The sequence below is a fragment of the Branchiostoma belcheri genome, unplaced genomic scaffold, assembly GCF_001625305.1.
Source record: "Branchiostoma belcheri isolate BF01 breed outbred unplaced genomic scaffold, Haploidv18h27 scaffold51, whole genome shotgun sequence".
Lineage (NCBI taxonomy): Eukaryota > Metazoa > Chordata > Leptocardii > Amphioxiformes > Branchiostomatidae > Branchiostoma > Branchiostoma belcheri.
Genome location: NW_017804143.1, coordinates 1,523,467 through 1,547,886, shown reverse-complemented (window position 1 = coordinate 1,547,886; position 24,420 = coordinate 1,523,467). Strand labels below are relative to the sequence as shown.

General features: G+C 44.1%; 2 protein-coding genes and 1 non-coding gene across 3 annotated transcripts; all 3 read right to left on the bottom strand.

Moving 5' to 3' along the window:
- Positions 1-107: 107 nt before the first annotated feature.
- Trnam-cau lies at positions 108-181 on the bottom strand. The gene has a single exon. It is a non-coding gene; the product is annotated as a tRNA-Met (tRNA).
- An 867-nt stretch (positions 182-1,048) lies between these two features.
- LOC109480464 (monomeric sarcosine oxidase-like) lies at positions 1,049-7,969 on the bottom strand. Its single transcript, XM_019782658.1, has 11 exons — positions 7,849-7,969; positions 6,875-6,944; positions 6,265-6,321; positions 5,574-5,708; positions 4,663-4,759; positions 4,378-4,494; positions 3,824-3,943; positions 3,597-3,643; positions 2,760-2,946; positions 2,177-2,310; positions 1,049-1,741 (listed from the first exon to the last, which is right to left on the bottom strand). The coding sequence occupies exons 1-11, from the start codon at positions 7,940-7,942 to the stop codon at positions 1,570-1,572; spliced, it is 1,230 nt and encodes a 409-aa protein (XP_019638217.1). The 5' UTR covers positions 7,943-7,969; the 3' UTR covers positions 1,049-1,569.
- Positions 7,970-12,338: 4,369 nt separating this feature from the next.
- Positions 12,339-22,643, bottom strand: LOC109480448 (collagen alpha-1(III) chain-like). Its single transcript, XM_019782639.1, has 4 exons — positions 21,728-22,643; positions 17,859-18,011; positions 16,785-17,162; positions 12,339-13,271 (listed from the first exon to the last, which is right to left on the bottom strand). Exons 1-4 carry the CDS (start codon positions 22,641-22,643, stop codon positions 12,421-12,423), a joined length of 2,298 nt encoding a protein of 765 aa, XP_019638198.1. The 3' UTR covers positions 12,339-12,420.
- Between the last annotated feature and the right edge of the window lie 1,777 nt (positions 22,644-24,420).

Sequence of the window (24,420 nt, the reverse complement as noted above, 5' to 3'; positions counted from 1 at the left end):
ATATTTCAATCAGCATTTCATACTTTGGGCATTTAAAACTGCAGAAACAAGCCCTAAAAACCGCACTGGATGCCAAAAAGAGAAAATGGATAAGAGAAAAAAAAATCTGCCCCGTGTGAGGATCGAACTCACGACCTTGAGATTATGAGACTCACGCGCTGCCGAACTGCGCCAACGAGGCTGATGCCAGCGTCAGGCAGGAACGGAATAAAACCCTGCGTCTCGATCGATAATTACGTCACACGACGTGTGCGTACGTAGCAGGGCTGGCGTCAAGCGCGCGAAGCACGTCAGCAGGACGTACTGCGCCAGCGCGAAACCCTGATTTTTCGCGTTTTTCGTTGGATGTTTGGTCACCGTTGCATCAGAATTTTGCCTGTTGCAGATGACATCTTTTCCGACACAACATTTGGAGACCAAAGACACGATGTTAACCTTACATGTACATGCTTGAATACGACCTTATATGACACGTTTTGCCGAGGTGCTGTGCACAATACATTACGGTGCAGGTACAGTATGTTCTGCCGACGGGCTAACGCGCGTTTAATAGGTTCAAGCAAGGACATTTAGACAGGAATCTACATCCCTCCTAAAATTGCAACATTATGTAACCCAACACCAGTTACCATGGTGACAGTCATCAACATATCAGGCCATTGGCCAGGTTAGTGTTTGGAACAGAAGAAGAAGCGTAGTAAAGACAATATGTTTTCCTTCGGTACTATAACATGATAATCATTGTATTAATACTATTATCAATCTTGTCACTAGTGACACTATCATCTTTTCGTCGCTCAATATTTTCTGGTTTCATCTAGATGTCGTGCGTCGTTGTGTGTGCATTGTTACCAACAATGATGACACAAAATATTGCGGATATTGTTGACATGTTATTGCACTGACTATTGCATGCATATCAAATTCTTTATAGTGTAATTTCATACTCATTATATATACTTACGCTGATACGATAGCTCTAATGGTTTGTTCATTCAAAATATTCTTCAAGGATGGCATATCAGCACATTGAGAACATTAAAACATCTTTTCTTAAAAGTATCCTGAAGTATAAGAAGAATTAAATTCAGTACAAAACGCCAACGTAGACGTATACGGTATTATTAATTACATCGCAGGCTATCAATTTTACCGCACTTTTAATCCAAATCATCATGTAGGCATCTAAAAGCAACTGCGTAAATTATTAATTACGCACAGGCCTCAAGATATTATTAGTCATTAATCAGTCATTATATCAGGAGATAAATTGCATGTTTGTGGATACTAGTGCATTTATGTCCGACGTTCAAACACAAGACCACGCAGTGGCCAGGAATTGCACATTCCTTTCTTCATACATGTTTAAAGTTGAAGTGGAAGACCAACAAGCAATGTATCCCATCCTCTACAAGGCTTCGAGAGGCGACGAAATAGAGAGAGAACATGCCAGGTGAGTTGGTCCGCTAGAGAGTACGGTTTGTCGTGCCCTGGCATGTTAGCTGTCTATTCGACTAATTTATACTCTTTTTAGCTGCTTCCCGAAGCCTGGTAGAGGCTAAATATCTCCTATAGTTTAGCCTGTGGTGAGTCCTGTGGTTTGGCTTTCCCCATGTAGAAGACAGGTTTGAAGTTGGGGTCAGTGACCGCAGGCCGGTTCATGGTAAAGTCGTCGATCGGGTACTGCGTGCGCCCGTCAATCGCCAGCTGACTGAGAATTTTGCCCAACAGGGAGGCAAACCTAGGAGAAAAACAAAAACATAAATCACCATGGAAGCGACCTCTAGACGTAGTACTGGTGTGTTTTCTTGTGCCAGAAAAATATTAGCCTCTGTCAGGCTTTGGGAGGCGGCTGGCCATGGAAAGAGTGGAGATCGGTCAAATAGAGAGAGAGAGAGTTGGTCCGCTAGAGAGTACATTTTGCCGCACCCGAAGCGGTAAACTGTTCTTTCCAGCAGACCAACTCCCTCGGCATGCTATCTCTCTATTTGACCGACCTCTACTCTTTCTAGCCGACTCCCGAAGCCTGGTAGAGGCTAAAAAATAGTTCTCCGTGACTTTTTATCTGTGCTATAGCTATCAAGAAAATGTGACGAATGAAAAAGGCGTCCTGTACCTAAAACTGCACTTTTTCTAGTTTTTTTTTCTGAAGTGTCTAGTAATAATTTCTACTGACTTGTAGGCATGCCCAGCGCCACAGCAGATGATGACGTCAGGCCAGCCCTTGGTGGCCAGCGTGTCGATGACGAAGTGCCTGTCCATAGTCATGGTGTACAGACACGTCTTACTGTACATGATCGGGCCCAGGGACTGGAAATACAAGCAGGAAATACCATGGGCAACTCACAAAAGTTTACACCAAAGGAAGTTTGTGGCCTGGACTAATTTTACATACTACAACTGATTGAGGTCTTTTCGATTTTGTGCTTTTTCTTCATTGGTCAGTTGCTTTGTTCAACGCTAAATTAAGGTTGTATAGTTTTGAGGTCTGATGCTAGCTATTTAATACAAATTTCCAAATAACGTTGGCTTCTAGTTAACAATAACATTGCCTAGCGATTTTGTTATGGTAGTGGTCGCGTGTTTACTATATGCAAACAGTGTAACCTTCTTGGTAGACGTAACATTGGAAATATAGAAACAAAAATAGAATTTAATTGACATTAGAGTCTGATTAGATCGCATGGACTGTTCTTAACTACTACTAGTACTTAAAAACAGACTTTATTGCAGAAGCGACAACGAACACCATGCCCTACCCTTGGAATGTATTTCTGCAGAAAGTCTATACAGGCCTTCTCTCTGACCGGGTCTGGTACGTAGGTCCTGGTTTCCGGTGTGACGCGAGGACCCCCCGCGTCGATGCCGATCTTACTTCCGGTGTTCCCGTGGATGGGCAGCCCGTAGAAGTCGTAGTCAGGTGTGTGGCTTATCCAGGTGGGGTACCTGTACGGACAGACAAGGTGTGTGAGAGGTTGACTTTCATTGACCATTATTATAAGGACCGCAACTTGCTTGGCAATCATGCAGGTATACTGCTTTAGTGGACTAACTTCCCTGACATGATGTCTGTCTATTTGGCCAGTTTGGCCAAATATATGCCGTAAATTGTGGGAAAAAAATATTGAAAAACGATCATACTAATGTCATAGAATGCCAAAATCAATTCCAAAGGAAAAGAATAAAATGTGAAGAAATAAATATCAAGAGTCTATTATTCACAAAACCGTACCCTGTGTCTTAAGTCCTTCATGACCAGGTAGATTTCATAACTTTTTTTGCCAAACATTTTTATCCACACGCTCGCATCGGTTTTGGGGTTCTCAGAGGATGTCATCCATATAATAAAATCAACATGGCCTTAGTGTCATTACTGACTCTGTATCGGTATTGCCAGTTACACTAGCGCCCCTTTTATAGTTGTTCCTGCAGAATCTTCCGGCTTGGTTCTGTACCCTTTCCAGTTTACCTTGTTGGCCTATTGGGCATTCCTACAGATTGCGCCTAATAACTCCCAAAGTCTGTTTGGCCTTAGCAGTGATGTTGTTCACATATGCGTGCCCCACTTCAGGCTACCCAACATCAATGAGACTCACCTCTCCTTGGTGAACTCCTTGACGTGCGGCGTGGCGAAGTAGGTGACCTGTTCCTGAGTGACGGCCACGGGGATGTGTGCTCCCACAGACCGCAGGACGTGGTTAATCCAAGCGCCGGCCGCCACCACCACACGCCGGCAACGGAACTCTCCCTTACTGGTCCGTACCTGTGTGTTACAGCCATGTACATACGTGAAAAAACAAGTAAAATACATCAGACGTATGACCTGTTCCTGTGTGACGGCCACGGGGATGTGTGCTCCCACAGACCGCAGGACGTGGTTAATCCAAGCGCCGGCCGCCACCACCACTCGCCGGCAACGGAAGTCTCCCTTACTGGTCCGCACCTGTGTGTTACAACCACACTTTTCAACTTACATTTCGCTTTCGGGACCTCTATCAGGTTTCGGGAAGCGGCTGGAAGGAGTAGAAATTGGACAAATAGACAGTTAACATGCCAGAGTACACTTTTCAGCTCTTGAACTGTTCTCTTAGCGCGGACCGACGCTGTTGCTCATGTTATCTGCCTATTTGGCCAATTTCTACTCTATCCAGCTGCTTCCCGAAGCCTAGTAGAGGCTAGTGAGAGATTCAGCATGAAAGTTTATCTGTGCTGGTACAAGTCATTATGAAGCAAAGACTAAACTTCATCTCCAACACTAGAACACAAAAGCTATTTGGCCAATTTCCACTCTTTCCAGCTGCTTCCCGAAGCCTAGTAGAGGCTTGTGAGAGAGTTAGCACGAAAGTTTCTAAAGCCTGGTCGAGGCTAGGTTCTCACCAGCGTCATTCCGTTCTTCATCCTGTCGATCTTGAGCACGGCGCACTCGTCCATGACGGTGGCTCCGTGCGCCCGGGCCAGCTGGATGTGTGCGGAGTTCCCCCTAGCGGCGTCCACCAGTCCTGTATCTGCCTGGTACAGCCCCACCGTCTCCGCGCCCAGCTCGAACTGTGGGAACCGCCGCCGGATCTCAGGCCCGTCCAGCCGCTCATACCTGCAAAGTGTAGCGACTTAATTATCTCTTAATTAATCTGTAGCGCCTTAAGATTAACCTCTAGCGTCCACCAGTCCTGTATCTGCCTGGTACAGCCCCACCGTCTCCGCGCCCAGCTCGAACTGCGGGAACCGGCGCCGGATCTCAGGCCCGTCCAGCCGCTCGTACCTGCAAAGTGTAGCGCCTTAATTAATCTGTAGCGCCTTAAGATTATATATTAAATCTCTGGCGTCCACCAGTCCTGTATCTGCCTGGTACAGCCCCACCGTCTCCGCGCCCAACTCGAACTGCGGGAACCGGCGCCGGATCTCAGGCCCGTCGGTCCAGACGCTCGTACCTGCAGAGTGTACAGTCTTAAAGATTAACTCCACATAGATCTTTCAGCGTCGCGCGTTACCATCTCGTGCACGGGAGTATCCGAGTGTATCATCACTTTTTTGAGGGGCAAACGTATGAAGAGCGACCTTTCAATCAATTGTAAATGTACGGGAGCATCGTGAAGCAACTATCCTCTTCGCCACGAAACATCACGGTGTTGTTAGAGCGTTCTAATACAGTTTGCCATTTTGCGATATGGCATCGACCAGCAGGTCATCGATCGTTTCAAATGGCAAGGATCGCCAGTACACACGAGACGGAAATGCATTAGCTATATCGGCGGCAAAGTGGTATTACCAATAACAGAGAGTCATATTAAGTTAAACATAAGATACATAAATCTAATACAATTGATAAAATTTCTTAGAATAATTAAATACCACATGTCAGCATCGTATATATAATTATGGTCCTTACGGGTAATCTCCAAGCAGATCCCTATCGGTGGCAAAAAGACAGTATCAAATTGGCCAGCCAGTATCCATTAGCCAGAGAAGCTCCGGATCCATTAGCCACCGACGGGTGGGGATCAGGACAAAAAAAAACGGCTATATATAAAAAGGTAACGATCATTCCCCACAACCTCTGCTTGGAGAGTACTTACGGGATGCCCTGCGCGTCCATAGCTTTGGCGTACTCCTCCATGAGCCATTCCTGCGGTCCGCCCTTCAGGGTAAAGTCCAGTCCTCCAGTCTTATAAACCAGCTGCAGACCGGACTCTCTCTCTACCTCCTCCCAACTGCGGAGAGACGGATGGAAAAAATATATTTAAGATAGAAATAAATAACCAAGAGTCCAGCCTTCTTGGCTTTAGACCGCTCCCCAAGATCCGCTACCCCGCCGGACCTTGGGGAGCGGAGTAAAGCTGGTAAGTAAGGCTGGACTCCAGGCTAAGAAATGAAGGAAAAAAACACCAAAGGTCTAGAAAGGTTACATTTTCAAAACAAATGTATAATGTTAACCTTCACGTGGTCTAGCCTAACAAACTTTGTTTGTTTTTACTTAAACATCCATATTACTTGTATATACTGACATTTAACTACATAATGAAACCCAACACCACAGGGTGTCAATGGCCTTATGTGTTTGGAGAACAAGAAGAAACATAAAAACAATATGGTTTCCTTCTGCAAAGATAAACATAATGAAGAAAACAGAACTTTCCAAAGGGTATTTGGGAGGACAGTCACCTTGGAGTGGGCCATATTCCTGATTCCTTCACGTGCTGAGAAATTGTGAATTACTTTATATTAATAGAATTTTATATCATACGTTGAAAATTAAAACCAACTCACGCCCTGTATGTGTCCCTCACGATCCTGGTGTACCGTGGGTCATGGTAACACAGGCGTCTGTGGGTGGGAACGTGAACAAACAGTTACAAATTATGTTTAAAGTTAAAACTTTTGATCCAACACAAAAACTTGTCTCACTTAGGGCTTTCGACCAGTCACTCTGGTCTTCCTCAGTAGACAAATTATCATGTCATGCATTTAAGACATGTATACTTGTTTCTCGGAAGTCTCGTTACATAGTGCTCCGCTTTCAAAACATTTTCTCATTTAATCGTGAATTTTGTACCCTTCTGAAAACTATGTCATTGCGCTTTCGAGTTGAGCGATGTGCCTAGTTTCTGTTTAATTCTGTGTATCTATCTAAAGAGAATGTTTTCACAAAACCAAGTCTTTTGTTCAGCCGAAGTTTCGGTGACCGTCTGTTACCTTCCTCAGGGCAATTCTGACTGGTTCACATTGCACTGCAGTACAGGTGTCGCTGCTTATAGATGACTTCCCAAACGTTAAATATTTACATATCTACACTGTTACAGGGAACTATCTATAGAACTTTCGTTACATAATCAACAATATTCTGTTGGTAACATTAAAAGTTGTAAAGCTGACTTACATGATTCTGGAGTGGTCCTGTGACCCCCCGTTGTCATGGCCCAACTTGAACTGTTCCAACCCTAGCACACCTGGGAACGAGAATAGAACGGACTGTCGTCACGGGCGATTCCATTTCTACCGTGGGTGGGTTCAGGTGTGTTCCGGGGGCACCGCTGATATCCAATATCACACTGGTGCCTTTCTTGATCATTTTTCCACCCTCGACAATATCGTGGTGTTCAAAATGTCTCTATTTCCGTGATTCCAGACCAGATTGTCGAGCGTGTAGACTGTAGTGTTTCTCTGTATGTTTTGTTCACTTCTGTCCTTGACCCTATCTAAGAACACGGCACGTGAGTCCTTTAAAATACATGTAGGCCAGGGTTACCGTGAATACTTGTAATGCAAACACGAACAATAGCATTGTAATGTTACGTGTTTTCCCTGACTTTGACTTTGACCAAAAAATTAAATGTGTCGTCCTAATAATGTTACAGTGAAGCTTTGAAATACAACAGACTGTAGAGTTTAATTAATAGAACTGGTCACGTACTAGTGCAAAGCTTTTAGAGGCGGGCACACCAAACGGCAGTACCTAATGCAACACTAGCCTCCATAGCATGCCAAAAACTGGGGGTTTGGGGGTCTTCAGGGTCGTTGGGAGCTTTTATGTGCAATTTTTCTGATTGCATATAGACAACATAGCCGGCCTGGTTGAATTACGATCTGGGATAATCAGCCGAAGACCGTGCACCAAACCCCCTGTCCATATAAACCTGCTACAGAGGCTAACGTACTAGTAATCTCCAAGCAGATCCCTTTCGTTGTCAAAAAGACAGTATCAAATTAGCCAGGCAGTACCCATTAGCCAGAGAAGGTCGCCAGCCACCGACGGGTTGGTGGGGGTAGCGACAAAAAAACGGCCATGCATAAAAAGCTAACGATCATTCCCCCACAACCTCTGCTTGGAGAGTAGGCTAACGCACCACCCACCTTTCCCCGCCCTCTTGGCCAGCCAGTACACAGCCCCACTGCCCACACCTCCGCACCCGACCACGATATACTCGTAGTACGGCACATACGCCATGACTCAGCTGTAGCCTGCAGGTATAGCGTTTTGAACTTTGGACTGGCGAAACTCTAGATCTGTGGCCGCAATCTGACCTTCATCTAATAGCTTGGGTGTCTGCCGCGTTAGGGCTGCATCTTCTAGTGTTGTATGGGGTGTGTCCAGCCTTATGTCTATATTATAGATCTACACCTGCCACCGCTACTGTTAGATAAATTTAACGATTATATATCGGATATAGAGCTAGATAATATTTACCTTTCCTGATTTTTCTCATAGATTTGAAGGAGGATAAAGAGCTTCTATCAGCTATGTTATAGCCCTGAGTGAGAGTTCATGCCGCACTGTCTTGCTGCAGCCAGGCTAGACCGTTCAAGGCCATGTATGTATGTTTCATGTCAGCAGACCGCTTGTACCGGTTGGTACCATGCCCCAAACCGGTACAAGCCGGAATCCTTCGGGCCGCGCGTTGCGTTTGCTCTTGCAATTCTTTATCAGCCGGAAGATGTCGCTGCTTAATACTGGTACTGGCACGCAGCATGATAACAAACTGACCTTGAGCTTCTCTATTAAAGGCACCCAGTGCAGTTTTTAGGGATTGGAAATCAGATTTTTCACTTGCACCCCCATGAAACTCCTTCCTCTTCGCCCCCGCCGTTCTGCTTCGCCCCCGCCCCGTTCTGCTTCGCCCCCGCAAAAAATCTGCTTCGCCCCCGTCGTTCCTCTACGCCCCCGGCGCAATTCTGCTTTGCCCCCGTCCTTCTGCTTAGCCCCCAATGGCGGCACAGCTCACAGTCGACACGAAAATCGTCTGCAAAATAACAATAAAGGCTGTGCCGCCAAATTTAAAGTAGCCCATGCTCCGGCAAACATTCTGGACCACCTTTCTGCCAAGTGGCGTTGCACAAATCCTTCCCATTCAAAAGTTTACCCCTACCTCACGGCCCTTCAGTGGTTCTTACGTTTATAAGTACTGGCGGGAAATTTCACTCACGGCTGTACTTACAAACGCCAGTACTTATAAACGTAAGAACCAATGACGGGCCGTGAGGAAGGGGTAAACTTTTGAATGGGAAGGATTTGTGCAACGCCACTTGGCAGAAAGGTGGTCCAGAATGTTTGCCGGAGCATGGGCTACTTTAAATTTGGCGGCACAGCCTTTATTGTTATTTTGCAGACGATTTTCGTGTCGACTGTGAGCTGTGCCGCCATTGGGGGCTAAGCAGAAGGACGGGGGCAAAGCAGAATTGCGTCGGGGGCGTAGAGGAACGACGGGGGCGAAGCAGATTTTTTGCGGGGGCGAAGCAGAACGGGGCGGGGGCGAAGCAGAACGGCGGGGGCGAAGAGGAAGGAGTTTCATGGGGGTGACTTGGAAACCAGATTTTTCAAAGTCAATGTTCTAGTCACTTATCTACATACGAAGTTGAAACAACACTGCCCCAATGTATAGAGACATTCATGTAGCAAAAAATCCCGATGAAAAACTGTTACTGAAAGGACCTGGATTGATTTTTAGGGTACCACCCAGAAAATAAAGGACTAATCTTGTTTCTACAGTTTGAAATGCCTAAAGTATGAAATACTGATTCAAATTCAAATCATACAGATTGCCTTACTCAATTTTTTTTCAAGTTTTGCCGCCCTGTTTGAAATTGCATTTGATGTCTTTAAATAGTCTGAATGCTAGCCTAGAGGAAATAATATCTTTTCCTACTTCATATCAATTTTACAGCGCATTTATATCTAGGAATATAATGCTTGATAGTGTTAAACAATCACAGATAAAAGGTAACTTTTTTCAAATTTTATTTTACCACAGCAAGTCTACAATCTCTCTCTGAACTCTGAATTGAAGAGTTCGTTCCTTCCCATATGTTGATCTGATGTTTACACATACATGTATTATGTTATCAAAGAAACAAAAATTCCATCAAGGAAACTTAAACAATAGCACAAACTGAAAAATACAATGTAAAGGTTAGATATTAATTTCCATATCTTTGCTCATGTAAATCTGTACCCATGTTCACTTTATGGTATACACCATTTGTTCTACATTTTCTTCTGGTGACTTATAAGCTAACATGAGCTGGGCACATAAATTAAGCATCATTCATTCACTTAAACAAGGAGGTTATAACCTCATTGATTTAAATAGGCCTCTGTCTTTACCTCTGATACAAATGCAATTATAGATTCTTACAAATATCATTTACACAAGAAATTCCAAGCACTTGGGTGCACTGGCTAATTCACAACTATAACAATTACCTCCTCCTTACTTTGTGACTTACCAAAAATAAACACCTGCATTAACAATAATGTTACAGGCAATAATTCAGAACTTCTTACATTTCATGTAGAAATAGATACATTCCTCAAATGTTACCCATTTGTCACAAGATAGATGATACAGTTCCATATAAAAGTGTCAATATGTAGATATACTCAACAGAATTGTATGTTTTCATTTGCCCATGTTGACATATGCTTTCTTAGATCCAGCTCTACTTGACATTTCATAATACATAGGCATAGCTTTGTTGTGCAGTTGGACCTCCCTATTGTTAAGTAGTGACCAATACTGTCTTAAACCCTGATACAAATGCAATTAAAGATTATGACAAATATCATTTACACAGGAAATTCCAAGCACTTGGGTGCACTGGCTAAGTCACATCTATAACAATTACCTCCCTACTTTGTGATTTACCAAAAATAAACACCTGCATTAACAATGTTACAGACTTCTTACATTTCATGCAGAAATAGATACATTCCTCAAATGTTACACATTTGTCACCAAGATAGATGATACAGTTCCATATAAACGTGTCAATATGTAGATATACTTAACAGAATTGTATGTTTTCATTTGCACATGACATATGGTGATTTTATATCTCCAGTTCTACATTACATTTCATAATACATAGGCATATCTTTGTTGTGCAGTTGGACTTCCCTATTGTTAAGTAGTGACCAATACTGTCTTAAGCCCTGATACAAATGTAGTTATAGATTATGACAAATATCATTTACACAAGAAATTCCAAGCACTTGGATGCACTGGCTAAGTCACATCTATAACAATTACCTCCTCCCTACTTTGTGATTTACCAAAACATACATCTGCATTAACAATGTTACAGGCAATAATAATCACTTCTTACATTTCATGTAGAAATAGATACATTCCTCAAATGTTACACATTTGTTTCAAGATATGGTACAGTTTCATGTAAAGGTGTCAATATGTAGATATACTCAACAGAATTGTATGTTTTCATTTGCCCATGTTGACATATGCTTTCTTAGATCCAGCTCTACTTGACATTTCATAATACATACGCATTATAAGCTTTGTTGTGCAGTTGGACTTCCCTATTGTTAATTAGTGACCAATACTGTCTTAAACTCTGATACAAATGTAGTTATAGATTCTTACAAATATCATCTACACAAGAAATTCCTAGCACCTGGGTGCGCTGGCTAAGTCACATCTATAACAATTACCTCCTCCTTACTTTGTGACTTACCAAAAATATACACCTGCATTAACAATAATGTTACAGGCAATAATTCAGAACTTCTTACATTTCATGCAGAAATAGATACATTCCTCAAATGTTACACATTTGTCACAAGAGATGATACAGTTCCATATAAACGTGTCAATATGTAGATATACTCAACAGAATTGTATGTCTTCATTTGCTCATGTTGACAGCTCTACATTTCACAATACATGGGCATAGCTTCGCCCTCCCTATTGTTAAGTAGTGACCAATGTATTGGGCGTAAATTGTATATAGTGGAGAATGTATGTATTTAGGAATCATCGTTATCAGTACTCCATTGCAAGGATGAATCCAATGACATCATTTCTCTTTGGTACAATTTGCATGTGCATATGTTTACAAAACACACCTTAGTTGATGTTGTTGGTATGTTCATCTTAGGTACGATTTGCATGTGCATATGAGATAAGACAGCTAGGTAACATCCAGTCAACGTTCTTTATATACACAAAGTTATGAATAGACAGTCTGGTGCCTGCATTTTCCCATCTAAATGTTCTACATTGCAGTTACTAAGTGTAACGTTACATAATACGGTCAGCTAAGTGCTACAGTCAACCTAATCTCCAAGCAGATCATACTGTGGCAAAATAGTGCCCATTGACCAGAGAAGTGTCCATGGAGGCAGTATCCATGGAGACAGTGTCCATGGAGACAGTATCCATGGAGACAGTATCCATGGAGGCAGTATCCATGGAGGCAGTATCCATGAGACAGTGTCCATGGAGACAGTATCCATGGAGACAGTGTCCATGGAGACAGTATCCACGGAAACAGTATCCATGGAGACAGCATCCACGGGGGCAGTATCCATGGACACTCTGACCAATGGATACCGCCTCGCCACCGTATGATCTGCCTGGAGATTACAGTTAACAATTCCAATCATGCAACGGCCATCTTCCTACGGCATACTCAGTAGCGGGTGAACACAATGATGGCATCGCTCTTATCCACAACCAACTGCCCACTAGGACCCACTGCGATGGCATCCGGGTGGCCATTGATAGTGATATGGCGGACATATCTCCCCTGGCTAGTGTAGACCACTACGCGCTTGTTGAAGTAGTCTGCCACCAGGACGTGACCGGATGTAGGGTCCACACAGATGCCTTCGGGACGGTTCAGGTCGCCGCCGCTCGTTCCCGGCCCCCCGAACCTCCCCGTGTACTTTCCGTCTTCGTCAAAGATGTAGATGATGTGAGTGTTGACGTCGGAGACGTAGATCTTCCCATTCCCGTCAGTGGCGACGTGCGTCGGCGTCGCCATCCTGGCGCGAGGCACCTGCGGCTGCTGCCCGACTTCCCACAGTAGGTTACCGTCAGGCCGGAAGGCTTGCAGGCCGCCATTGTACCCGTCGGACCAGGTAACGTAGACGTGGAAGCCCACGGTCATGCCATGGAATGCCACCCCTGGTGCAGCCTCGGGGAGATCAAACTTGGTTTTGAGACGACCTTCCCTGTCCAGCTGCACCACAGTGCTGGGGCTGTGAGGGTACCCATTCATGAGGACCCAGATGTGGCCATCTCTGTCGATGGACACCTGATATGGCTCCTTTCCTGGGTACCCCGACGGCGCTTTCTGTGGGAACTCGTGCAGAAAGCCGCCGACCATGCTGTAAACCTGAATGCGCGCTTGGTAGGGATCGGCGACCCAGATCTTGTTGTCGGCGGAAACCGCGACTCCGCGCACGGCGCGCAGTTTGCCGGGCCCCGACTCATCGACGAAGGGGATGACGTAGGTCTTGCTGCCCTGGTCAGACGTTTCTGCACAAACAAACAAATAATACAAATAAATAGATAGAACTGATTGCGTTGCCAATGCAAGCTAATTCACAGCTGGATTGTCAAATCAACATTTGCTGATTAAATCATTAATATCCAATGTCGTACTTACTGCAGCAATAATACTAATAGAAACAACCAATTGCTTTTTACTTACTTGTGATATGTCTATGACATGAACTGTCAGGTATCAGCAAAGTGATACTTAGCTAGGATTACTAAATCATTATTACTGTATGAATGTCATAGGAGTACACAAAAACGTACCGAGAAAAATAGAACTAGAAAGGTATAAAGTTATAATGTTTACATTCGCATATGGTCTGCTCTGTTAATTCTTACTCAAACACATTCATATATATGGTCAGACAGGAGTCTAAATGACTCCTGCTTAAAATTGCAACATGAGATGTATCCCAACACCAGTTACCATGGTGACAGACGTATGGTTCAGGTCATTGGTCAGGTCAGAAACAGAACAGATACAATTCTTTCCTGGCCATCTTCGAAAGCAAGCATAAAAAAATCTGTTAATTTGGTTTAAGAACAAAGTATAATGACAAACCTTCCTTGGTGGTGAAGGCCGGCTTGTTGGTGGGTGCAGGTCCTGCCGCCCCCCTCCCCACCGTGACGCCGTGTGGTGGAACACGCCCGGGCACCGGAGTCACCTGTAGGGTCAGAACGGGACAAAATGTAAACACACTAACCGGCATTGGAAATGTACCATTGGTGACTTGTTGTTCACTGCGAAAGATCAATAAATAATCCTTGAGTCTAGTCTATTGCTGGAACAAGCAAAATTCTATGATCATGCTCAAATGTAAAAAAAAAAGTCTATCAGGAAAAATGGAGAAAACATGGTCCCAAGGACACAAATGGCTTCAGCTATATCGCTATATAAACATGTTTAAAACAAGTTTACGTATCTGTTTTTCAGACATCCATGTCATTTACTGGTATGCTATGTCTGTATATCGGTGATGCGACTAAGAAGTCAGTTATTATTATCTGTTGTTTACATGGCTACATGGTAGCCTCTACCAGGCTTCAGGGGCCGCTAAGAAGAGTAGAAATTAGCCAAATTGACAGATAACATGTCAGCGGATAACAAGTAATAAGTCCACAAAACCAGTACAGTTTGCTCCTCTGACTAGCTAATGCTTGGCAGACTTTCTGTACTGAGTACTGAGGACTGCCAAAGTGTCATCTTGACGTCATCAAGAAGACTGACAAGTACTGACCTTGATGACGTCAGCAGACGTCACCATGTCAGTGACCTTGACGACGTCAGCAGACGTCAACTTGTCAGTCTTCATGATGCCATCAGAAGACGTCACCTTGGCAGTGACCTTGATGACGTCAGGGATTGTCACCTTGGCAGGCTTCTTGATGACGTCAGCCAGCGTCACCATGTCAGGCTTCTTGATGACGTCAGCAGATGTCCCCATCTTGTCAGGACCTTCCCAGACAGCCGTACGGGTGATGTTCAGGGGTCCTGCTGTAGTTGCCGCCGCCTGTAGAAAAGGGGCAAATTAACATGTAAATCACTCTTTATTCAGTGAACAAGAAATATACAAGAACTCCAGGTCATGCCAGCCAGTAATGACCGAGCATGCAGGACAACATTAACAATGACAACGACTATGACATACACAGATGACATTTAAATTGATCAAACTTAGTGACAAGAGGTTTAAAATCTGGGATTAACTATATATTAATTGGACATTATTTTTAAAAAAAGCATCTGTATTACTGCAGTAATTATTTTCAATTAAAGAATAGCATTACAAAGAGTATTAACAATGTTAATCAAATGTGCCATATTCATATTTGAGGTGACAGGAAAATACAACAATCTTCATATATTTGTGTTCAAAAATTCATTCTTTCATACAACTATCGCAGAGTGGAAGTCGCTGTCACCAAGTACAGTAGGGGCATTATCATTTGATAGCTTTAAACAATGTTTAGAGTTAGATGTTCCAGGGTTAGGTGTAACAAGTTGATTGGTGTAATGTAGCCAGCTGCCGCCGCGCCGAGTTCTGCGAAGCTGGTGTGTTACGCCCTTTTTTCCTGCACCTGTTGCCACAGTGAATATATAGTTCCGTGAACAAGTCCACTTTTCTCAGACCGTAAACTGTCGCTACAGTGATGAACATTAAGTGAATTACAGTATTTACTCTGCAAGGGAGTCTGATGGAGACCATATCAACTTACAGTGCCGCGGTTCCCAGCTCGGAAGTTGAGTTGCGTCAGAAGTACAGGAACCACGATCAGCACCGTTACCATGGTAACGGTCGAAGCGATGACGCACTTCAGCAGGCGTGGTGACAGGCGATGACGTAAGCGTTCCCAGATGTTCTCTGGCTCGGACCCTAGTATGAGGTGAACAGAAGAAATGTACCATTTAATTTTTTGTTGGACCTACTTCAAATCTGTTACCAACACAAATGAAGTTTTATGAGATGAAATAAGACGTCCCGGGTTCGAGTCCCGACATGCCACCGATCTTGTGCCCTTGGGAAAGGCACTTTACACGATTTTCCTCACTTCGCTCAGGTGAAAATGAGTAATGTATTGTTCTCTGTGTTGGTGGTGGCATTAATATAAATTGAATGCCACCACGTCTTGTGATTACATGTTGGAATAAAAAAATAAGAGTGCTATTATCATTCTAATATTCAAATATTGATAATCATTAATAATAATAATCAAATGTACTCAGCTCAGCAGCTTTGCTTGCTTTGAAAAGCTTTCTTCTGTATACTAACAATGATTGTGAATAATACAACTCTATTTAGATTTTCAATTAATGCCACAAGCAGATTCTGTGGGGCAAGGGTAGTATATATTGGCCGCCTGTATTCATTAGACTCTTGTTTAAACCGCTGCCACCCCCACCCCTATGTGTTACAGTACTGTAAGCCAATGGATACATGTGGCCAATATAGACTCCCCTTTAGCTTGCCACACGTAGAATCTAGCCTCCTTCGCAGACTTGTGAGGCGGCGGTGTTAATATTTTTCGGGTAGAGACGCGAGTTATGCCGCGGAGGGACGGTTTTGCCGCCGAGGGACTTTGCCGGGGAGAGACGGCGGCGAAACCGCCCCTCCGCGGCATAACTGGCGTCGCTCCCCGAAGAAAATTAACGCCGCCACCTCACAATCTGCGAAAGGGGCTGTGGGTATACAGTCAATAGAGTGCTGTACATCTAGGCACATGTTACATGGTTTTGAGATTGACTAGAAGGTAATCATTTCACGTACATCCATGACTATTACATGTACTAGTACTCTCCAAGCAGAGGTTGTGGGGGGAATGATCGTTAGCTTTTTACATATGGCCGTTTCCTTTGTCGCTAATCCCACCGTCGGTGGCCGGCGACCTTCTCTGGCTAATGGATACTGCCTGGCCAATTTGCCACCGAAAGGGATCTGCTTGGAGATTACATGACTATCAAATAAAACAAAACCTGCTGTATTAAAGACAGACCTTGCGGCGGCAGCGGGGCGTGGTTTGAGCTGTACATCGGGTTTGGTCGGAGCTGGCGGAGGATGTCTTGCGGGTTCTGTAACGGATTGAGCGGCACTTGCTGGCCGCCCGGCACTTGCGGGCCGCCGGGAACGTGTGGGCCGCCACCGGGCCTCGGGGTGGAGGGAATAGGCGGTGCGCCAAGGACGTCCCGGTTCAGAGGCGGTCCGAGCCCCTGCCGAAACTGGTCGCCGTTCTCGTACGTGTGCGCGGCGGCGGTTCGTCCCCCCGGCCTCGGGGTAGAGGGGACGGGCGGGGCGCGGCCGGCGGCTCGGCCCAGAGGCTTCCCGAGACCCTGGTGGAACGTGTCGCCGTCCTCGTACGTGTGCGTGGCTGGACCTAGGGATTTAGAATTTACCTTATTATGAACGAATGAACGAATGAATGACTGAATGAAGGAATGAATGAATGAGGGAAGGAAGGAAGGAAGGAAGAAATCAAGGAAGGAATGAAGGAAGAAAGGAAGGAAGAAAGAAATGAAGGAAGAAATGAAGGATGGAAGGAAGAAAGAAAGGAGTGAAGGAAGGAAGGAAGAAATGAAGGAATGAATGAAGGAAGGAATAAAGGAAGGAAGGAAGGGATGAATGATATGAATGAATGAATGAAGGAAGGACGGAAGGAAGGAAGGAAGGAAGGAAGGAATGGTAGAATTTTTAGTTTCGTGTCTTGCGAACTTTCTTTGCCGCCCAGCCCATATGGGCTTATAAGACACCAGAACATAATCATAAACATAAGTACAGAAATCATAGAAACATAAATCCAAGTCCAAATCAAACGTCAAACTGGAGACATCAAATAAAGAACTTAATACAACGTTATACATAACATATGAAAGTCAAAAGTGCACGAAGGCAACTCAAAAGTGCATAAAGTCAACTTATTATTTTGTAATTTCCATATACTATTTGTACAAGTTTTTGTTATCAATATTTCATTTGACTATGTTGTGTTGTACACCAGGAAGAATACTACTAGTGTCAAAACACTAATGGGGATCCGAATAAAACAAACAAACAAACAAACAAACAAACATACCAGCCGCCGCCAGCCCAGCCCTCGGACCGTGACCTTGAGCGGCGCCGTGACCTTGACCTCCCGGTCCGCCCGAAGATGTCGCCCCGGCTTGGGACGGCCCGCCGGCTTCTTTCGGAGTTGTTTCTTGTTGGCCATCGACACTTCCGTCAGGCCCTGTTAAAAAATAAGGGAGCATTAGCCAACTTGTCTGGAGAGTGATTTAAACATAGATGTTTCTTCATTAGACATAACAAACAGTCTATGTCACACACACACACACTTACTTTCACATACTCTCTCTCTCCCTCACAATCACACACACACGCACACACACACACACACACACACACACGCACTCCTTCACACACAGGAGCGCGCGCACACACACAAACACCTACTCTGTTTCTCTCTCACACACACACACACTGATACAGACACACACACGCGCGCACATACAGTCTCATACACAGACTCACAAACACACACGCTCACTCTCACACACTCCCTGCCCCCCCCCACACACACACACAGCGACGGACACACACACACACACACACAGACGGACACACACACACACACACACACACACGGACACACACACACACACACACAGACGAACACACACACACAGACGGACACACACACACTCACACAGGCGCGCACTCACTCACACGCACGCCCACACATATGAAAATGTTTATTTCCAGAAGTAACTCTCATACAAAACTATTCTCTGTTACATGCGCCCAATGCGCCCGAAGAAACCACTTGATGGATATCAATTATACTGTCCAAGCACAGATTTACATGTAGGTACCAGTGCATAATAGAAAGCCCGTTTAAAAAACAATAAAAAGCCTAAAAACACACGCCAAAAATAAGCCAAAACGTCTGCTTGGAGAGTATATCAACTACACACTGGCATTTTTGACGGAAATATTGTTAAAGAGGGTTTACCGAGGATGACATACAACATACCAGAAGAAAAAGCAAACAAATAAAGCAAAAAAATTATAAACATATTTCTAAGTAACCATGCTACAAACCACTGTGTCCAAGTATAAACATGTAGCACAGACTCCTATAGTGGTGCAACGGTTTAGAGCGTTGAACTCGGAACCAAAAGGTCCTGGGTTCGATACTCGCCCCGACGTTGTGCCCTTGTGAAAGGCACTTTACACTATTTTCCTTTCCCTGGCGGTGGAGTAACGCCCACCGAGCGTCTTTGGTTAATCTGTCTAGAATCTGCTCCAATGTTTCAACATCTGCAAATTTGCTACCCAGAGCCGTAAAAAGAAATATACGGAGGTAATGAGATTCAAATATGTGAACGTACAGCGAATATTTTAAAGGCGTTTGGGCCAACGCATTTACACAACAACAACTGTAAACTGCGTCTTTTAAGACATTGTATCTATTGGTGGGCCTTTTTTATGTATGTTTACCTAGAGTGTACCCAAGCATTGTCATGGATCCTGTGAATTGACCGAATTTATACTGTTTTATACATAGCTAGCGTCCTTCGCAGACTTGTAGTAGCCTCCATAGCATGCCAAAAACTGGGGGTTTTGGGGGTCTTCATGGTCTTTGGGAGCTTTTATGTGCTATTTTCTGATTGCATATATAGACAACATAGCCGGCCTGGTTGAATTACCCTCGTTTTTTTGAACTGGGCTAATCAGAAAACAGCCGAAGACCACCAAGCCCCAGTTCTATAAGCCTGCTACGGAGGCTAGACTTGTAGGGCGGCGTTATTTTTTTTTCGGTGAGCGACGCGAGTTATGCCGCCGAGGGAAGGCTTTGCCGCCGAGGGACTCTGCCGGTAAGAGACGGTTTCCGCGTATCAAGAAAACCGTCTCTCCCCGGCAAAACTCTCTCGGCGGCAAAGCCTTCCCTCCGCGGCATAACTAGCGTCGCTCACCGAAAAGAAAAATAATGCCTCCGCCCTACAAGTCTGCGAAGGAGGCTAATTCAGTGCTTGAATCTGACATTCTATTTCTAACATAAAGATTTTAGATATAGTGATACAACAAATGTTTACTCTTTTTCATGTCAAGAATATGTTGTATACTAGTGTGCAATAAGACCTTTACGTAGGTAACCTCCACAGAAAATAGCCACATGGTTCCAATTTTGGGTGGACAAAAGTGAACACTAGTATGCAGTCAGCATGTCAAGACCTGGCAAGTACTCAATGTATAAATCTACACGCCTTACACACAGGTATTGCGCACAAGTTTAGCAAGAGAAAATATTTCTCCCCATTCGCCGCTGGGGTTTCGATTAGAAAATAAAGCAATAGGTGTACTATAAAACACAACAACAATTTTATGTTTTTAACCTTCTTTCAACTACTGAAGGCATTCTTAAAGCGAGGCAGTAGTATTCAACTAACCTCTACTTTTGTATGGATAATGTCCAAGGTCGATCAGGCTTTTTTTTTCCAACATGCGGTGACGGCACATTCAAATTTTTTCAACTTATTTTTATGCCGCCACCAACACAGGGGACAATACAGTACTCATTTTCACCTAAGTGAAGTGAGGCTTATAATTGGGCAAGTAAGGGATAGGACTATAAGGACTAACTAAAACACAGGCCTGATGGAATGGCATTAAAATATGATCATATCATGTGCATACACACATAAATGAAATTTGCAAAAAGACAAATACAAATACTAAATCTTTCAATTTTCACTTGCCCATAACTTCGAGGCTCAAAAGCACACATTTTCTTACTCACGATGCATTCTAAACTCCCTTTCTGGTCTATTTTCATGCGGTTTTAGACATGGCAGAGTTTCAACTGTTGTAGTTGAATATTGGCCGACACATGCACAATGAGGAAAAAACTGTTAACATGCCTGGATACTGATTTGCTCTCAGTATATTTTTAAAGTGTTACAGCACAAATTCGGTTACTTATTAAGGGTTCTGAAATGGTATTTTAGTATATTTTCTTGTGATTCTATACATGGCAGAGTTTCGACTGTTGTAGTTGAATATTGGCCGACACATGCACAATGAGGAAAAAACTGTTAACATGCCTGGATACTGATTTGCTCTCAGTATATTTTTAAAGTGTTACAGCACAAAGTCGGTTTGATATTATGTGTTCTGAAGTGGTCTATGCTTGGCAGAGCTTCGTCTGTTGTAGTTGAATTTTGGCCGACACAATGAGGAAAACCTGTCAACGTGCCTAGATTTTTCTCTCAATGCGCAGTGTATTTTTAAAGTGTTACGACACAAATTCGGTTTAATATTGTGGGTTCTAGATGGCCTTTCTAGTCTATTTTCATGCGATATCTATTGTTGACAGGGGGTTGTTTCTTGTATGTAGTTGAATTTTGGCCGACACAGTGAGGAAAACATGTCAACATGCCTAGTTTTTGCTCTCTTGCGCAGTGTATTTTTAAAGTGTTAGAGCACAAATTCGGTTTAATATTGTGGGTTCTAAATGGCCTTTCTAGTCTATTTTCATGTGATATCTATTGTTTGTTTCTTGTAGTTGGATTTTGGCCGACACAGTGAGGAAAACATGTCAACATGCCTAGATTTTGTTCTCAATTTCGTAGTGTATTCTTTAAAAGTGGAGTCGTCGACAGAGCGTTCAGCTCGGAACCAAGAGCTCCCGAGTTCGAATCCTGCCGTGCCAGCTCTTGGTAATGACACTTTACACGAATTTCCTCACTTCACTGAGGTGAAAGTGAGCATGTCTGTTGTCAGTTCATGCGTTTGTCTGCGTTGGTGACGACATAAAAATAAATTGAAAAAATTGAGCGTGCCGTTGCCATGTCTTGTAATACAATATAATAAGAGAAAAGTTGGAATAGACAAAAACGTGTTACACAAAGTAAAAGCACTTTTACAAAAAAAAGTGTTACTAACCTGACGGTAGATCGGCGCGGTACATGGGGTTGAGCGGTATCTTGTTGAGGTCTTCCCTCCGCAGCCTGTGCCGGTACACGCCCGCCATTTTCACGTCCCTCTCTTTCGGGAGAACAAACCGCCCTGCCGGGGTCTGTCCCTCGGCTTCATGTCGGGAGGGTCCCGATGGATTCTTTCCGGAGTGACGGGACGGTGGCCCGTGGCCAGTGGCCTGTCCGGAACGATTGGACGGTAGCCCAGAGTCCTGTCCGGAGCGACGGGACGGCAACTCATGGTCATTGAACTGTCCGGATCGACGGGGCGATAGATAGTGGTCAGTGGCTTGTCCAGAGCGACTGGACGGTAGCCCAGAGGTCTGTCCGGAGCGACGGGACGGTAGCCCAAAGCTCTGTCCGGAGTGACGGGACAGTGTCTCGTGGTCAGTGGCTTGTCCAGAGCGACTGGACGGTAGCCCAGAGGTCTGTCCGGATCGACGGGGCGATATCTCGCGGTCAGTGGTCTGTCCGGAGCCACGGGACGATACCTCGGTGGTCATTAACGATCCGGATCGACGGGGCGGTATCTCGTGGCCAGTGGCCTGTCCGGAATGACTGGACGGTAGCCCAGTGGTCTGTCCGGATCGACGGGGCGATATCTCGCGGTCAGTGGTCTGTCCGGAGCGACTGGACGGTAGCCCAGTGGTCTGTCCGAATCCGGAGCGACGGAACGATAGTTCAGAGGTCTCCCTGGACGGACCAGACGGATCTCCCGGAGTCTTCCCGCAGAGACGAGCCGGTTTTCCCGGAGTTTGTCCGGGGACGGGAGACGGCACCTTCCGATAGTGCACGGCGGAGAACCGACCTGAACCACGGCTGGTGGAATCTTCAATAAAAGTTGTTTCTTCGATAAATTCTGGGGCCTCGTGTGAGTCAGCCATCTCGGAGGCTATCTGCTGTAGCTCTTCTGTCGGAGCGCACGCTATGGCGGACCGTGAGCTTTACAAGCTCGGGCGCGGCGCAGAGCGCAGCTTTTTTCTCGATTCTCCTAAAGTACACTTTCATGAATATTTGCAACTCTAATTGTCTAGAAATTGGAGGCTGTGGTTTATGTCTAACCCTGTATTATTAGCGATTTCCTCACCTTATCAGGACATTTTACTACTGGACTAAAGACCAACAAAATTTTGTTACTGAAGCAACATTAAACAATAATTTCCTATACTTAAGAAGTCGTATTTGTCAGTTATTCCTTATGTAAAAAAAAAAAGAAATTTCATTTCCAATATTAAAGTTTATGTCGGGGTATCAAATCTTTCTTTATTGTTATTGTACAATAACCGACTATTATGTCATCAAGTTCACTTTGTATATGAGTTTGTTTGGCCAAGCACAGAAATTTCAAATCGACACAGAGCAGAAAGTTATTTCTTCCTAGTCTAAAAGTCTATAGCAGTATATAAGTTAAAACTGAGGAAGAAGCTGAATATTCAAAAGAAACTATAATAGATCAATATTAATCGTTATGTTGTCTTTCTACACATCGGGTAACAGACATAGTGTTTTGCAGTCAAGCAAATTTCACAGTGTGCTTGGTTTCTGGTAGATTGACTGGCGATGACAGTAGTGTGAGTTAATATAACGTTTTGTGGCGGTAAACTTTACATACAAATATACAAGTAGAGTCAGTTCAGATCCGCCATCTTGGACTGACTCCGCTTCCAGCCTAGTGCTGATGAGAAATACCACATTTTCCTTTGATGTGTGATGTCGGAAAAAAACTGCGACTTTGATTGTCTGGAAATGGAGTTTGGCATTTCCCACGTATTACCCAACAGGGTCGCTCACCTTGTAATTAGTTAGAAATTTCTAATTTTCTAAAAGTTATAGATATGTTTTATCGTAGTATATCATCATATTGTCAATATTATTGTAGAAACCGTCGATGTTGTTTCATCTGTTTCGTTGTGAAGAGCATTTTCCCCGCGCGGTATGTGAGTTGTGAGTACCGGCATAGCGCAGACTTGTTTTTCCTGCATATACCGGATAACTTGCGTCAGAACGGAGTCAGAAGCTGAATATTCAAGAAAACTTGAAAGAGATCTGGCTTGTGTGTAATTTTTCAATATACCCTGCGCGGGGGTGGAGATCAGTGATTATTAAATCATTCGCGTTGTTTAAGTTTTACCTGTTTTCAAAGCCTCTTTGAACAAAGTTTTGAATCTATATATATATCTCCAGTTGATGCCGCCCCTCCTCAAGCAAAGAACAACCTGGCTGTTCTCGCCATTCTTCCTAACCAATCTAATTCTAACCCTTAAGAACAAATTGTGGCTATAGTTGGTCATCCTTAGCTACTAGCTATGTGTCATTCGCAGCTATATCTTTTAAGGTAGAAGAAATGGATGGAATCTAAAGACATAACCTGTTTTGAAAAGTTTTTATGGCACCTGTTTGCTCTGCTAGCTGCTCGCAGTGTGCAGTTCTTTGTCAAGGTCACAAGTAACAAATTACCATTGGTTGACTGAGCTCGATCGTCAACTAATGTTCAATATGTTATCTCAGTTTCAAGGCTAATATGTGGACGTATGTAAGACTACTGCCGTCATTGGAATTCATAGTTCGCAATTTTAAACGAATAGTCCGGCTTAGGATGACATCTAGCGGCCCAAGTTAATATTGCAACTAGAAAGGTAACGTGCAAAGCAAATCATGCAT